Raw genomic sequence first — 18,069 nt, 5'->3', positions numbered from 1 at the left:
AATTCTTGAGTAGCTGCAGAATTGGCGGCTCCTCCAGAAGGGCTCAGCTCCATGAGTAAGTAAGTAAGTAAGTAAGTAAGTAAGTAATCTGTAGATGTGCCCAGGTTCAGACGTAGTTCATACTAGAAGCAAGAGTAGAAAGTGTGGTCAGTTGGAGTACCTGTGCATTCACGTACGATTTGCATACGTCATTAAGAATGGTCTTCATGTCTTGCAGGTAGCAGATCTGTTGTTGCCAAGTCAGTTACAGCATTCATACGGCACTACACAGCGCCTCACATATACACAATATCAAAAATATTTCAAGCAAAGGTTACATTTCTCACTGAGATTATGTACGAGTTATTTGTAAAGGCCGTTTTTTTTTAGAAAATCGATTACATTCCTTGGAGATTCGTGTAAAGTCGGCATTGCGTTAGACCGCTGAGAACTAGAAATTAAATTCAGGGGTAGGTCAAACTGTACCCGTTGCAAGATCTAAATCCACAAGGCGATTCACGTCCGACAGTGGCACAAGAAAACGTTTTCTTTTGAACTACGTTAATTTAATATTTTATATAACTGCATAGCATATCAGTATATTGCTACTGGTCCTCGCCAGCACAGTCGTTCTTGGTTTCGGGCATCGTTGGGATCCATGACCAAATTTTTGCTCCAAGACCATGTATGTGTTCATAACTGGGGCCTTCTCTTCGACGAGAGCAAGGGTTAGTTAGTTATTCTGAATATGCGCCACATTTGTTGTGCCCTAATATATAAATATATATATATATATATTGTCACGTGCTTAGTGCCTATAGACGGGGTTTCGATTGGTAACTGGATTTATTGCACTATTACAACATGCGACTACAACGAATTATAGCACTATCGTTAATTCACGCCCTTTACAATCCACTGTGTCACACGCCGAAGTCTTATCGGTGTGCTGTGTCTTCATTAGTCGTCGCCTGTTAACAGATCCCACAACAATGTAGATTCCTCAGCATTCGTGTTCAACGGCTCCCGTCCTCTCTGGCTGGCGACTGTCTCGTGAGTTCTCATGGTCGCAACTTCTGGCCATTGACTTCTAGCCGGGTCTGGCTACCACTCTGTATCGCTGGCTGGCACTCAATTCCGTCTCGACTGTATCTGCCAGTCGTAAAGTAACTCTGACTCTGACGTACGTAAGAACGTATTCCCTATACAAAACTGGGCGTTTAAGTACAAATATTATACTTACGCGTTACAAAGCTCTGATTAGGTAAGTTACGCCTGTCCCACCTGGGAGCATGCGACGGCCGCTCACCTCTTGAAATTACAGCGCCTGCAGAACAGAGTATTCCGCGCTCTTGGAATTCTTGACAGTTGCACACCAGTCAGCGAATTGCACGTGGCTTTCAAAATACCTTACGTGTATGTCTGCATAACTAAATTATGCAGGACACAGGCAGAAGTAATCCACAACCATGCAAATCCAAATGTACGAGGGTAAGTCAATAAGTAAGTTACAAATGGATATAGAACTTAAACAAATAAGAGTACTGAATTGAAAAATGGTTTTATTTCTCAACACAATCTCCCTGTACACTGAGGCACTTGTCCTATCGTTTCACAAGCCCCTGAAAACCAGCAGCATAAAATTCTTTGGGCTGCTGTCGGAACCAGGCAGTGACTTCCCTCTCTGCAGCTTCATCGTCGGGAAAATGTTCAGCCGAAAGATTATGTTTAAGAGGGCCGAACAAATGGAAGTTGCTTGGAGCAAGCCTCATCACCTGTGACAATTCGGGCTATCATATTGTGTCCTTCATCGTAGTAGCGATTGAGATGCTGTAACGTCAGACCCATTCTTTGCATTGTGTGTTGTGGGATCAGCATGCGCGGCACCCATCGTGCACAGACTTCGTGAAAACCTAACCTGTCATGCGTTATGAGGTGGGCCATGCCGTGTGAACACGCCTGGTTCCGACAGCAGCCCAAAGAATTTTATGCTGCTGGTTTTCAGGGGCTTGTGAAACGATGGGACAAGTGCCTTAGTGTACAGGGAGATTGTGTTGAGAAATAAAGCATTTTTCAAATCAGTACTCATATTTGTTTAAGTTCTGTATCCATCTGTAACTTACTTATTGACTTACCTACGGACGTAGGCCGCGCCATAGCTGGCTTCCCACCGAGGCGGCCCGGGGTCGATCCCGGGTCTGGTCAAGTGGGATTTGTGGTAGACAAAATGGCGCTGGGGCAGGTTTTCTCCGAGTACTTCGGTTTCCCCTGCCACTCTTCATTCCACCAATTGCTCCACAATCACCCTCACCTATCATCTGGGGCTGGTACAATAGGCCCGAGGTGGCCACAGTACAAGGGACCTAGTCCCACCCCACTAGCAATAAAAAAAAATACCTACGTACGTGGTACTTGGCAATGGGAAGCCAGACATAGGAAGCATGAGAGGCTTAAACTTGGCGGTGGTCAGGCCTACGACCGGTTCAGCTAACTCCAGTTTCAGAGTAGTTGCATAAGTTAAGGCATAAACTGCTGCGCAAGCCTACATTGATAGAAAATGTATATCGTGTGTAAATGTTACTCAGTGTAATAGAAAGAAAGTAAAGCTATCCCTGTAACAGGCCGTGGAGGCCCGTAGGCTTGTGAGATATAGATGTTCCCACATTTTCTAGACAGTCGGCTCATAGATGGCTGTAATTGTCAGCCTTGCGCGCCAGGCGCCCTTCACCCCCAAGAATATTCCTGGTACTTCTTTCTTTTAGAGGCTGAGTCGACCCTAGGGCCATAGTGAGGCTGGAAGAATTGGGTCAATTGAAAAAATCCACCTCATCGGGATTCGATCCCGCGACCTTCCGGCTTGTAGCATAGTGCCTCAACCAACTAACTATCGTGCAGTGACAAAAGGCGTACAAAGTCCACAGTAACCTGGACGCCGTGGCAGCACCGATATACTCCTGCTGAAACTACGGCGCAGCAAACGGAGCGCATACACACAGAGTAAGCGCACGAAATGATCCAGTGTGTGATTTAGCATTAATTTTTCAGTCATGCAATGAACGATGTTTTGTACCGATTAATTATTACTGTTCCCGAGCGCGCTAGTGTCGCGCTGTTCCTGCTCATGCGCCAGTTTACACAAGATGGCTGATAAAGGAAGACTAGAACAACGCGTAAAAGCAGCGTTGATCTTTACTGAAACAAGAGGTGTTGTGGTCACACAGAGGCGATTTCGTGCCAAGTTTCAAACGCGATGGGCACCTTCATTCAAACCAATTCATAAAGTTTATAACCAATTTAATAATGATGGTTCAGTGTTGGAGAGGAAACCTCGCCGGCCATCGTCCGTGCATTCTCCGGAGAACATTGATGCTGTCAGAGTGTCGCTGCAAAGAATTCCCAGTAAATCAACAAGGAAGGCTCCAGCACAACTAGGGATATACAGACAGTCGGTGCAACGAATATTAAATAGTGATTTGGATTTGTATCCTTACAAAATGACAACAGTGTTGCCTGAACTTACAGCTGAAAACAAACATCACAGACTGGTGTTTGCTGAATGGGCTCAGAATAACGAGGTATCGTTCAACAATGTTTTGTTCTCTGATGAGGCACACTTGCGCTCGAATGGTATGGTTAATAAACAAAATGCGCGGTTTTGGACATCAATATGGGTCGCAATCTCAAGTCATGGACGTTAGGGCCAATTTTCTTTGAAGAGACAGTGAACAGTGAGCGCTATTTAAGCATGTTATGCAACGCTTTTGTGCCTCGCCTTCTTGCTACAGGTTTGCCGTTACAGCAGGATGGAGCCAGGCCGCACACAGTGAATGTTGTTCTGAACTTTCTGCATGACATTTTCGACTCTTGTGTGATCTCAAACCGATTTCCTGATAGTTTCGCACGTGGACAGAACTAGCCCTCGAACAGTTCTGATTTAAACCTATGTGACTGCTTTCTTTGGGGGATTCTTTAAGGAAAAGTTTCTTTTTTCGAAATAGCCGCGAACGATAATGGAACTGGGAGCACTAATCGTTCAGGCCTGCAACGAGATAACTGCGGATATGTGCCGTTGTGTAATCAACAACATCACAGTTCTTGTTGAAGAAGTTGCCAGACCTAATGTTGTTCTTTCTTTTTGTATGTTTTGTATAAAAATTTTATTAATAGATCAAATACTGGATCATTTCGTGCGTCATCGCCGTGGAAAGAGGAGGATCCATTTCGAAAGACGTACCTATGTATGAGAGAACAGAAATCAAGAATGGCTGTGCTGGCGAAGGCCATCATTTTGACCGACCGATATGACAGGCTCGTGAATTTGATTTTGCACATGTATCGTTGCTGGAAAGCATAATTACGACTGGCTGGAACTAAGCAGATGGACTATATCCCAATTTCCAGCACTGGTTGTGCCTGGACATAAATGTAAAGTCTCTTATCTTTTGGTTGCAAGTATATTGCTGTATAATGAACATGCGGCGTTATCAACTGTGTGAGCTGTAGCAGAGTGAATGTCATATCTGTTCCGATAAGGCGAACAGAGGTAGGATGGGTTTTGTAGGCTGTCTATAGGAAAGCCTGCGTTTCCATTTTACTCTCAGCACTTTAGATGCTGGACGTATTATGTTCATGTCTGGTATTTAAGAGGTTATCCATATTAGAGACCAATGCCCGGTGAATGTGAATATTCCAGCTCGACACAAAATTGCTTTTCCCTCTAAACCGGCTATGAATATTTGGACCGAAAAGGGATGAAGTGACAGGAGGTTGGAGAAAACTGCATAATGAGGAGCTTCATAACTTGTACTCTTCTCCAAGTATACTTAGAATGATCAAATCAAGGAGGACGAGGTGGGCAGGGTATGTAGCACGAGTAAATTAATTTAAATAAAGAACTCCCCCTATATTGGAGCTAACAGGATAAAACATGTATGCATACATAAAGTATGGATCTCATTAAAATTTTTAAACAACTGTCGGTGTGTGTGATTGCAAGTAAATTCAAGGCGATATGATTTCTGATTGTGTACGATGTGGTTGACTTCTCACCCGTAGATTCTGTATATTTAATAATGCGTATGTGTTTGCTATAAATGAACTTCAAGGCCGATGGATGTATGTAAAGTCTCAAACGAGTGCGTTATGGAAACTACGTATACTTCAGTCATGTAACATTGACCACTGTCAACATCTCTCTCTCTCTGTCTCTCTGTGCCCTACCAGATTTCCACAAGCATTCTTGTTCGTCTTGTAATCTGTAATGTTCTTCAAAAGACAATTCTTTTGTCACCTTCCAATGTTCTCTCACTCATCACTTCTAATATTGAAAGACCTGGAGGCAGGCCAATTGGGTGGCGCAGTAAATAATCACGTGATTTACCTTTGCAGACATGGCCTCAGCGGTTATGAAAGAATCCACTGTAGAATTTAGTTAGTCCCTACTCTCATAAAATTAACACGCAAGTTACTTTCCAGTTTTTTTTTACTTGGGGTGAGGTAAGACTGACTCCACCTGGTACGTCGTTGGAATCGAAATTGGCAGGGGAATCTGACGTACTCTGAGGAAACCTGCCCTAATGCCACTTTATCCACCACAAATCCCACATGATCTGAAACCCGGCGCCTAACCGCCTGAGCTATGGCGCGGCCAAGTTACCATCTAAGTACATCTTGTTTATTGCTTATGTTGACTACGTGTTGTTTTAACCCTGACATGTTTCGATCTTACAGTACCATCGTCGGTGGGGGTTGTACTTCATTGAAAGAAAACTACAAATCACATATATAAAACGGAGACATAAACCTCCCATAAAGTTAAAACTGATATTATGTTACACTATAATGACGTGTGTTGTGGCTATTACATTGGCGCTCAGTCGGTAAAGCGACGGGCTACGGGCTGGATAGCCTAGGCTCGATTCCCGGCAGGGCAAGAGATTTTTCTCTACTCTACAACTTCCAGACTGGCAGCTCTAGTGCCCACCCAACCTGCTATCGAATGGGTACCGGAGGTAAAGGAGCAGGGGCGTGAAGCTGTCAGTAAAATGTGGTCATGAGACTACGGAATTTGGACCTGAGAATGACTACGCTGGCGAGGGCCAGCAGCAATTGTAAACGACAGACCCCCATCCTCTCTCACGAGAGGCTGTTACATAAGGACTATGAAAACAAATGTTTACTGGCCTCGAGGGGCTTGTCGCCAAGGCGAACTGATTGGCGGTAAACCACCAGACTTGTGGCGTATTGGCTCTACGCAGGAACTGTTGAGCCACAGAGGCCTCGGGGCACGCTCGCAACGTGAGAGTTGCGGATTGTATCGGCACGTTGCTAGGCGACAACTCTGTGAACGCTTGGATGGCACAATAGGAAGTGCGAGTGACGTCATATACCCCCACTCATCCCGTTGCTGCGCGACGCTCGGTAAACACGCCTGACAACAATACCTAATATCTGTTACCAAGCAGCAATTTGTTTTCTATGTAGTCCGTGCCAAGCATATATAAGGAGCAGCAAACATTATTCAGCCAGTGAGTGGAGCCAGCCAGTATGTTCGTGTGGAGGTGGGGTCCAATACCTCCACCGTGACCCTGCGAGTCGTAAGAGGCGACGAAAAGGGAAGTCTCAAATCTGAGACAGTAAAATATGGTCTCGAGTCCCAAGGGACTCAGACCCGAGAAAGACTGCACTGGCAAGGGCCAGGAGCATATACGAAAGGCAGACCCGTCCTCTCGTCAGAGAGGGCGTCCCACAAAAACAAGACCGTAAATGCCAAACAGTAATAAATATCTGGTCATGAGCCCCAGATGGAGCTCAGCACCAATACTGACTGATTGACTGACTGACCGACCGACCGTCATTCGCAGTGTGACTTGGACTTGGATTCAGCCAGAATTCAGTATCGAGTAAGAGCAGTTACGAGTAGTATTGAGGATTGAGTACGAGTATTTGGAGTATTCGGCAGAGCAGAAGTCAGTCAGTTGCGGGAAGAAGAAGAACCGAACGCGTGACCTGTGAAGATTTGAAGTGTGACTTTATGTGTGCGACGGTACAGTGGAATACAAGGTGTATGTAAATCAGCGATAGCGCTGTGTATCTTGAGTGTAATTCAGAGAGTGGGTGTAACCAAGCTGTCAATAATCAATCATCCGAACTAGAACCCGTCATTTCGTCACGCGTACCCCCTACACGTGACAGTAGCTCTGACTCTGACTGTAAAATGTGTCGATCCGTGAAACTGTTACAAAACTCTGTGGCCTTTAGTCCGCAAGCGAACTATAGCGACCGCCGCTTGTCGGCGAAGTTAGTGCCAACTTTTGTGGATAGGTGTCGCGTGGACAGCGCAACGGATTCCCATGGCTGTAAATCTCGGTTTTCTAGACCGGAGCCGCTACTTTTCCATTCAAGTAGCTCCTCAGTTATCGTCACGAGGCTGAGTGGACCCCGTTCCATACCCACTACTTCTCGAAACTGTTACAAGTACCCAGTAAATCAAGTTAGCAATCCAAACCCCGGGTGTCGTCACTACACGTGCCAGTATGAGGATGTGAACTGGATTGTAATAGCTGAGGGTTTCTTTGGCAGATTATATGAATACGGCCGTACTTTACTAAATTAATAACCTCTGACTACCCAAAGAAAACCTTGTACCATACAGTCAGTTTAGTCAAACAGCTTCCCATAGCTGTGTTTCGAAGAGTTATATCTTCTGGGATATTATGCTGTGTAGTCCGTTGAAAATCAACTGACGTTTCGGAGGTTGACTATCAATTCCGGAGGGACTGAGGAAAATCACAGGATAAACCGGTCTCTGGGTCTTGATCTCGAAATTTCAACACGAAATGAAATGCTATGAGACTAACAGTTTCTTTATCAGAGCTTCTTTCGACTTTTGAAGAAAGATTTTCCTCTATGGATTTCTTTTCTTAGTGCCCTGTTGGTGAAACACAGAAAACGGAGTTGTTTGTTATTCTGGTGGCTCTCTTCTAAAGCTGTAAAACATGCATGTCTGTTCTTGAGCTAGTAATATTGACCTCCACTAGCGTGTAATAGAAGTTCGGTGGTGGGGGTGGACAGCTCAGTCTGCGTACATACAAATTCTTGTGTTGCTTTGTACAGGTAGGATCCAATATTGATCTACATTTCTATAAAAACTGCTCAGGATCACGTCAATGTCACCATAAACCTTCATGGAAATAAACGAGTAGAGATAAGACGGCCATACTAAAATGCGTGTATTGTGATAGAAGAATACCTAAATGGTTAGTAGCACGTAACTCCAAATGGCTGACGGCTGAATTGACTGACATCAATTAGACATACCATATTCAGACAAATCGTACTTCAGAAATTCTGTATCCGGTGTTTTTCGGTATACATGATTGAAATCGCGGTATAGCATGGTGCATGCCGGGTTTAAAAAAAATGTAAGTAACATTGTATCTCAATTAATAAGCCACTGGAAATTCTTTTATAATTTATCGAGATGAGAATGGAGGTTACATGTAAATGTGACATATTGTGACGTGTACACCCATTCCTAGGCAACGGCTCGGTAAACACATTCCAAAGAAAAAAGGGCGCAACAGTATGGCGTCCTTTGCTAGGTAACTGATAAGTAAACACGCCTCCTTAACAGTAGAGGCTGTTTTCTGCGTTGTCCGTGCAAAGTGGTTATAAAGAAGTGTTCAGTAGTTGAGAGAACAGCATAGAGTCGAGTTAGTTGTCAGAAGGTGAGATAGTTCAGTTGAAGAAGAGTTCATATGAGGGAGTTGCTGTCAAGAATGGGTCGAGCTGTGGTGATGACAGTCTAAGATGATTGAGAAGAAAGGGCAAGAAAATACAGATTAGACTGTAACAAGAAGACTTCATGTGTGCATTGAAGTGACAGTGAGACTATTATGAACCCGTTGCCAGGATACGACTAGTGAAAACTGAGAACCCTAGTGCCTGTGGAATGGTGAACTGTAAAGTGTGTAGACCAGCGATAGCGCTGTATTAGCTATAGTCCTGAGTTGTGAATATTACGCGCAATAAATCCAATCTAAACCCCGTCTTATAAGTAACGCAACAACCCTAACACTTGACAATATTCAATGCAGAAGATATTAGTAGGTCCCGACTTTTTTAGTGCTAGAAAAGATATGTATTGTCACGTGATATATGACGTCAATTGCTGCGCAACGGCTTCAACATGAACGCATACTTCAGCGACAACGAATACATAGAAATTGTTGAGTTCCACGGCTACGAATTGAATGCCAACAGACCGTTGCGTAGGAATATCCGTGGCAACGGATTGTTCGTTGCGTTAACAACGGATGTAACCAAACACTTCTACGAGGAAGTCTCAAATCGGAGGCAGTAAAATATTGTCGCGAGTTCCAAGGGACTCAGACCCGAGAAAGACTGTACTGGCAGACCCGTCCTCTCGTCAGAGAGGGCGCCCCACAAAAACAGGACCGTAAGTGCCAAACAGTAATAAATATCTGGGGCTCGACACCAAGACTTACTGACTGACTGACCGACCGTCCGTCAGTCGCAATGTGACTTTGACTGAGAAGTTTACAGGTTACAGTATGTATATTTACACATGTGTATGCTGGTTTATTTTATTCGAGTAACTAGATGTACCTGTTACATAATGAAGAAGCGTGTAACAAGAAGATTTGACGGATTTAAATTCCCGCCTGAAGTGTCTGTGGCAACATTACAATAAAGATTTTATTTTTAAATTTTCAACGTAAAAATATTTTGCCTCTTCTAACGTCAGCAATTGACTTGCGACTCTGTAATGAAAAGTGGTTTGTTAGTCAGTTTTTTTAAAAATACCCACTCTCTAAACATTAAATCTTAATTAAATCTCATATTGATAACAAATATTAAAGATCAATCGCCATTAGAAGTATGTACCGTATAGGTTGTTTAACGATGTTGTATGAACTGCAGGCATAATTTACCATGGAATTGGATTGGAGGATGATTCTGGAGTTGCCTGGAATTAAGTTTGGAGGAAAATATTGTTGCATATTTTAAGATATTGTACTATGTAGTCCCGTTGCTAGGTAACAGCTCTTACACACGCAATAGGAGATTACGTCCGCGGTGACGTCACGCAACAATAGAAGGCGTGTTGCAGTCAGCGTTCTTTGGGGGTCCGTTCCGAGGCTGTATGACGACAGACCGTGTTCTGTTCAGCGAATGAGTGCAGTCCAGTTGAATACAGTGGAGTGAAGTGAGTTGGTTGGTGAGCAGTCAGTCAGTCTGAGGACTGCTGCAGTTTAGTCGTTGTGAGGTGTTGCTGTTAGAAGCTGGTAGCTGAGGCACGGGGATAGTTAGGAACCCAGAGTAAGGTGAATGTGCTCCATTGAAAGCCGTTACCGACCAACGACTGGTGAAGGTACAGCAAATTGAGAAGACGTATTACGTGCTGTATTGAACTGCGGAATGTATGAATTAGCGATAGCATTTACGTAATTACTTGTAATTACGATCTGTAAGCCTTCAGTGAATCCAATTACCAATCCAAACCCCGTCTGTAGTCACTCCCTCACGTGACATTATCGCTGCTGTCAGCTTGAGTCTGTATGTAAAGTCACGAGAAATATCAGTGTATCGGCTGACCCAACACCCACATACCGTTTACTGTTTAGACTTTACATTTCTGATAGATATTGAAAATGGACTTTGTGTTCATTCGTATATTAAAATTTTGCGATGAAATTAGTCTTTTGCATGGCAGAGAGCGATAACCTTAATTATCGATAGAGATAGAGAGACAGAGGTAGAGAGAGATGGAATAATGGGCTTCTAGTAGCGGACACACAGACACAAAGTGTACACGTATATGTAGAGCACCAGAAATCGAAGTCCACCTTTCTGTCGTGATTCCCCTCATGTTCATGCTAGCTGCAGGGTACACTGACTTTGTATTGTACTGTACTTATTACGTCACTGTTTTAATTATCAGTAAGTCGTAAAATGGACGTTGCATTACAGCTGAAAGTAGTTACTCAGTGAAGTTCATAATGGCATATAAATAAGCGAGTCATTTTCTTACAGTAGTCTTTATGTAGTTTTATTCTTAAGGTTATGGTATGGTAATTGTAATTGCATTGAGAATTCCTATCCAGTTATGTAAGGTCAGCTGACCCAGAGAAGGCTGCAGATAATTGCGACTCTCATGATTGTGTTTCATTTTTCAGGTTACAGCTCAAGAGCATCATTGGTAATTCCATCCTTAAGAGAGAAATTAATTGTCGTCTTAATGAGTAAAGATGTCGGCAAAGGACGAGCTGTTGACGCATCTGAGCCGGCCCGGCTCTGAGGCAATGTCTAACCACCATCAAAGACCCACAGAGAAAATTAATAGTTGTATAACACTCCAGCTGAAGGCGGAAGGGCCTACCATAGATAACTGTGGCTGTTTGATTGAAGAATTAATCGAAATCCAGCCTAAAGAAGCACTACTTTACAATGGAACTGTAGATAATTGCAGCTTGGATAGTATCCTTAGGACAACGGAAGGTGTGAACTTGAACGGCACAGAGTCAAGTTGTCGGAACGGACATGAAGTGATCTGCCTTAGAGATTCAGATACTAGCGTGACATCCCTAGATTCTTCTTATAGCACGTCATATGACACACATTTACACAGCGAATCGCTTGATTTGCACAGTTCAGACATTTCATCAAATAAACTTGAAGCGCTGAGTCTGCAAAACACACTCCAGGCTTTGAATGGAATTGACCAGCCTTCTCCTTCCACAGCATCATCAGATACAGTGACACCAATTGGTCTGGCACCTACAGACTCGAAGCAGACGTCCCAGCCTGTTTCAAGTGTTCCCACCCATACCAGAAATTTGTCACAAACGACAAACCAGTTGACAAACCTAACAGATAATTTTGGAGACACCAGTCTTGTGAGAAACTTGTTGGAAGGGTCAGACGTGAAGAAATTGCCAGATTCTTATCCTGTGAATAAATCTGGAACTGTATATTCGAAGAATATGCCAGACATGTCTCAGATCAACTCATCAAACGAGGATGAATTATTAATTTCAGAAGACGTGACAAGTTCGACTGGACATGATACAGCGCCAGATGATCCAGATGTGAAAAAGGAAACTGCCTTTGAGTGTTCACCCAATCAATCCCAGTGCTCAGGAATAGTTTCATACCTCGCCAGTATGGAGCCTGACAACCAATCACCACATCTGACACACTCCGTCTATCCTGGCTGGAAACTGGATCGACGTGAATCAGGCCACCTCTACTGGCGAAGAGATTCTTCAACGTTGAACGGCGTTGATCCCAGCAGTCGTGTAAAATTTCGTTACCACATTGAAGTACGCGAGTTCGAATCTCGAAGTAGTGAAGCTGAAGATTTATCCGAAGGAGATGACGATGATATGTACGATGATAATGATGACGACAGCGAATTTGAGGTTCAAGAGACAGGCGGATACAGTATTTCTGACTCTCTGACTTTTGATGAGCCCTCATCTCTAGGGTCAGCAGCTGTTATAGGTGGTGTTGCAATTCTTGCAATGATTGTGATGGCTTCCTACCGCTGGCTGTTGGATTCGCTGCAAGTAATTTGATTCCTTGACACCAGAATATGTAAGACAGTGATTGCAAGAAATTGTATTATAATTGTTGTCAATGTTGAAGTCACATTCCTTATTCTGTATTTATTATCAGACTAATATAAGTTGGTACACGCAAAGTGAAATGGTGTATAATCTTCTGTTATCTTCAGGCTGCTTTACAAACATCACTGGATGTATTATGCTTGTGACAGCTGTTTGATATTACCATAAAGGTAAAGTTGTCCCTGTGCTTAACTAAGCACTACGCCATGAAGGCGTATGGGAAGTGGATGTATAGATCCGCATTTTCTTTACCTCGGTACTAGTTGGAGGTGAGTGATCAGCTTCTCGCTCCGGCCGCTTTACCCCCGGTACCCAATGTATAGGAGGTTGGGTGGACTCCAGAGCCGGTCTGGACATGGAAAAGTGAAAATTCTAGATCCTACCGGGACTCGAACTCCAACCTCTCGGTCGTCCAGCTCTTAGCCAGTCGCTATACCAACTGCGCTACCCCGGCTCCTTTGATATTACCATACCTTCGTTGAAACTCATCTGTTCTTCCTAATCCTTAACTCCATTAAGCAGACTTTCTTGAGAATCTCTAGTCGTCTCTCGGCTATTGAAGAATGTGTCTGCATCTTATGGAACACGTATGTTCAGGTTCATTGTTATATTGATAATGTTTAGTGAGGTATGGATTTTGTAATTCTGTGGAAAGTATGAAGAATGCCGTTTACTGGGATGTAGCGCCGTGTAAATATTGTATAAACCGACGTTTCGGAGGAACGTATCGCCTCCATCTTCAGGGTATAAAAATCTGCCAGCGAGGAACCAACGTGAGCAGACTGCAGCCACCTGCTCACGCTGGTTCCTCGCCCGCGGAATTTTATACCCTGAAGATGGAGGCGATACGTTCCTCCGAAACGTCGGTTTGCACAATATCTACACTGCTCTACATCCCAGAAGACGACATTCTTCATAGTCACCGCCGTGAAAACCTCAGATCTTAGTATGGGAAGTAGACTCCTTTGCTGGAAGCTGACAAGAAAATTCACTGCCTTTTTTGGAATTAGAAAGTTCAGGCTCTAGTCCAGCCGTGTCAAACATGCGGCCCCCATAGCCACATAGTGCGGCCCCTCAACTTTTAGAGCTAATTGATATTAAAATGTTAGTAGAAATATTTTTTGTAAAGACAATTTTCCAACAGACCAGAAGACAAGAAGTTTCACGCAGACATAAATCAGCAGGCTGCAGGAAATTCAATGTTTTGCTATTTCTAATATAATTTCTTGTCTAATCTCTCTTTTTACATATTGAAAAGCTGTTTGATACTTGTCAAAAATGGCATTCTCTTGCTTTTTAAAACTGTAAGATATGTGACTTTAGGTAATTATATTGAAATTATTCCTAAATAATAAATAGAATTAAATTTCCTTGTATCAAAATCTAATCTATATTTCCATTTTGAAGTGCGGCCATGGACTATTATTTATAGAGCTGAGGTGGCCCTCTGTACAAGTTGATTTTGAGATGCCGGTTCTATTCTAACCTAAGACAGGTGCGTTCACTTGATACCAATACATTATATTTGAGCTTAAGTTTTGGTATATTAACTTATTAGATCTTCAGAGCTTAATGGTTGATACATATACCACGTAAGTTTTATTCATAAACTCCACATTTTGCTCACAGATTGTGTGTTGATTCTCGAAATAAATTATAATTATTTCGCTAAAGAGGATTCAGTGATTTGACTTCATATTCCCTCTGAACGAGTAACTGATTTGTTAAGAATTACTGAGGTCAGAGCTGTCTAAATTCAGTTGGTCCAGGGCCACATATAAAGAACATATTTTCCCGAATTTACTGATACAGATAACGCCCCTGCAGTGATCAGAGCCATGAAACATAAGCACACGAATATATATATGGACTCGAGGTTCATAAACTTTTAATAAAATTTAATCTGTTTTAATGTTTTATGCAAAAATTAGTCCTTTCCATGAAGTTTTTTTTGCAAGAATGCATTAGCACATATGCTGGGAAATGTGATACACTTGCAGGCCACTAACTAACTTCATGGAGCCGAGTCCCTAAGCCACCAATCTCTCAGCCACCCAAGAATTTCCCAACATTTTATGAAACCTCACACGAGCACTCCACTGATCCCTATTCTGAACCACACCAATCCAGACCATACCACACCATCTTGTCTCTCTAAGATCCATCTTACTATTATCCTTCAACCTACATCAAGGCCCTCCTAGGCGACATTTTAGTTCTTTCTCACCAAAACCCTATACTAATTCCGCTCTTCTCCTATGAGTGCTACACGTCCTACCCATCTCATTCTCCTTCACTTTATCACTCTAATTATATTTGGATACGACACCAAATGGCGAACCGTATCCGGCCCGCGAGCCGCGAATTGTACAGCTTTATTTAGATGGACTTCAGGTGTCAAAGGGTTAAAATTCAAGTCGGGTGCCTACCGCCGAGTCTCTAAAAAGAAACTGATTCTTCTGCTTGCAAACTGTGCACGTTCGTATTGTGTGCTGCTTCACAGCTCCGGCCGAGTTGCCAAGCTGACCAGTTGCGAAGGTAAGTGTTGGTAACGGCGCGTCCCCTGGCATTCATGTTATCATGCTGCACTGCAATTTCGTATTCCAGTCATTAACTTTTTATGTAACTGACAGACAGACAGACAGACAGACTTACTTGAATTTATTTGGAACGTAGTCCGAAATGTTAACATGTCTGCCACCCGTAACGCTTCATTAATCTTGTTATTTATGTGCCTTAGGTTTCACTGTTCAGATGCTTCAGTATGTCCTTGCTGTCTTTCCACTAATTCCCCACTTGTTTCCCCATCTGTCTATCCATCTATCTATTATATATGTAAAATATCTATGCATGCATCCATCCGTCCATCCATCCATCCGTCCGTCCGTATGTTAAGCTATGGCTCTGTGGACGTTGGCCGCTTTTCAGTTTCTTGGTCTACACACAGTCGGTAGGACTCCTTGGAAGGGGGATCAGCCCATCGCAAGGCCGCTACCTACACATAGAACAACACAAACAGAATAATTGCGCATAGACATCCATGGCTCCAGTGGGATTCAAACCCAGGGTCCCAGTGCTCGAACGGCGAAGACTTTTCATGCCTTACACCACGTGGCCACTGTGATAGGCACTTGTTTCCCCATTAGTCAGTAAGTGTAGGCAGTAATTGTCATCGTGTTGTCCTTAAGGTATCATGACCGTGTGATTTTCAAAACAAGTATGTTCAACGAAACTATGACTTCATAACGTGACAGTGAGATGTAGGACCTATATAAAATCTCAGTTTATGGCATTCAAGGATCTAAGGGCATTGACTATGAAGGGTAACACCGTGTAGTCATCTACCCTGAAGATGGAGGTAGCATGTTCCTCTGAAACGTCCATAAACGTCCCCATACAACATGGTGTCACATCCCAGTATCGTTCTGTTGCCCTCTTTTTATCGGTAAAAAGAAAAAGGTAAAGCTATCCCTGTAACAGGCCGTGAAGGCCCATAGGGCTGTGAGACGTCGAGGCTCCCACATTTTCTAGATAATCGGCTCACAGATGGCGGTAAGGTTGTCAGCCTTACGCGCCGGCCGCCCTTTAACCCCCAGGAAGATCACTGGTACTCATTTCTGTTAGAGGCTGAGTCGACCCCAGGGCCATAGTGCGGCTAGGGACCCGAACCCGCGACCTTCCGACTTGTAGCCTAGTTCCACAACCAGCTACGCTACCGCCGGTAGTATGGATATAACCGCGAAAGGTATTTGCAGAGTTAATTGCTAAATGTGCGTTCATATACCTTCTTTTCCCCAGATACAAACCAAAAATTAATATATTGTGGATAGACCCTGCCTCTCCTTCCGACTTCAATTACAGAAGGATTTCGATGAACTTCAACAATGGAAGCCTAAACTAGAAGATTTTTGGAACGAGTTTGATTTTGGTTGATGTCGAACAAATTTCATACGTACTTTGCAGTTCAGTTATTTCACAGATAACTCAGTCGGTATAGAAACGGACTGCGGGATGAACGGCCGGGTTTCTATTCCCGGCAGGGTCACAGTGTCCAGACCGGCTCTGAGGCTCGCCCAGCTTCCCATCGAATGGGCGCGGGTAAAGCGGCCCGGAGCGTGAAGCTGACCACTCGCTTACATCTATTGCCAAGGTAAAGAATAATGCAGCTATACCTCCACGCCCCCATTTGCCATAGCCTGATGCTTAATTAATTAAGAAGCGGAAGAAGTTTAGCTTTACCTTTGCAATGAATTTGGGTCTAAGTTTGCGTGCTTAGTTTAGCACTACGCCATGAAGATTAATAGCGGAGTGGAGATATAGTTCCACCATCATTGATCTCGGCACTAGACGGAGGTGAATGGTTATCTTCACGTCCCAGCCGCTTTATCCCTGAGGAAAGAGCCCCCGTTATTCATTTGATAAGAGGCTGGGTGGGCCCCAGAGTCTGGATGTTGTGCTTACCTTCAGTGCTTCAAAATATGAGAGCAATAATTTAAGACGTTTTCATATTTCAGATTTCACCATAATGTTAGGCAGTAAGGTCGATAATTGTCGCAGAAATTTCACGGACGCACAAGAAGCCCACCCAAGCCTCCACACGGTCTGCCGTAGAACAGGGCGTCACAAGCCCGTGTTTCTCACAGGTAGTCAGTGGCGGGTCCATCACATCATGGTCCGTAGTATTATAGAGGCCTTACAGTGTTACGTGACACGTAATAAATAAAATAATTTAGATTTTAAAATTGCGAAAAAAAAAGTATTTTTTTACAAATTTACTTTAAATTGGTGGATAGAAAAAGGGGGTTTGTAGCAACTCTGTATTTTTTCTCCTATTCCAAGAAAAATGCATTACTGCATGCTCTTTATGGCCAAGGGGAATGTTACGGTAGCTGAGTGGTCCGTGCGTGCGCCGGAACTTTAAGAAACACCGCTCTATCGGCAAAAATTTAGACTCTTATTCAGTATGGTCTCAAAAGCTGCCCACTTTTAACTCTTCAGGTTGTTTCCATGTGTAACATTAATTGGGTATTCCAGTATATAAATGGGATCTTGTAAGATATATTTTTACTCGTTTGGTATTTTTATGTGCCAACATTATGCATAGGAGAATGCCTTGATGTAAGGAACAAGGTTTTGAAGCTATTGTCGCGTATCGGGCGTATATCGCGACAAATAACTTCTCGATGTATTTGATGTAGCGAATTTTATTTCACACTCGCTCATACAATCACTCAACTTACAGATGTACGAGTACTGCTATCTGCAGTATCACAATTAGTACACTCCAAATGCCAGAATACAACTGACTGGCTGACTCTACCTCTCGACTCGGCGGCTGTCACAGTACAACTCAGTACAACTCGACTCGGCGACTGTTACAGTACAACTGACTGTGAATAGCCTTCGCTGCTCCTTATGTAGCCTCGATCGGACAATA

General features: G+C 43.4%; 2 protein-coding genes across 4 annotated transcripts in view; both read left to right on the top strand.

Annotated features, from left to right (window-relative positions):
• The window catches only part of LOC111864997, a 28,273-nt gene extending 15,567 nt beyond the window's left edge, over positions 1 to 12,706 (top strand). For both annotated transcript variants that reach the window (XM_023852669.2, XM_023852671.2), the window contains one exon: positions 11,181 to 12,706. In XM_023852669.2, the coding sequence (XP_023708437.1) occupies positions 11,253 to 12,581 (1,329 nt within the window). In that variant the 5' untranslated portion in view covers positions 11,181 to 11,252 and the 3' untranslated portion in view covers positions 12,582 to 12,706. The remainder of the gene's footprint in view (positions 1 to 11,180) is intronic.
• LOC111864996 (sestrin homolog) overlaps positions 1 to 18,069 on the top strand; it is a 600,436-nt gene that overhangs the window by 130,239 nt on the left and 452,128 nt on the right. The window lies entirely within an intron of this gene.

The sequence above is a fragment of the Cryptotermes secundus genome, unplaced genomic scaffold (assembly GCF_002891405.2).
Source record: "Cryptotermes secundus unplaced genomic scaffold, Csec_1.0 scaffold209, whole genome shotgun sequence".
In the NCBI taxonomy this organism is placed as follows: domain Eukaryota; kingdom Metazoa; phylum Arthropoda; class Insecta; order Blattodea; family Kalotermitidae; genus Cryptotermes; species Cryptotermes secundus.
This window is presented reverse-complemented; position numbering and strand designations above follow the sequence as displayed.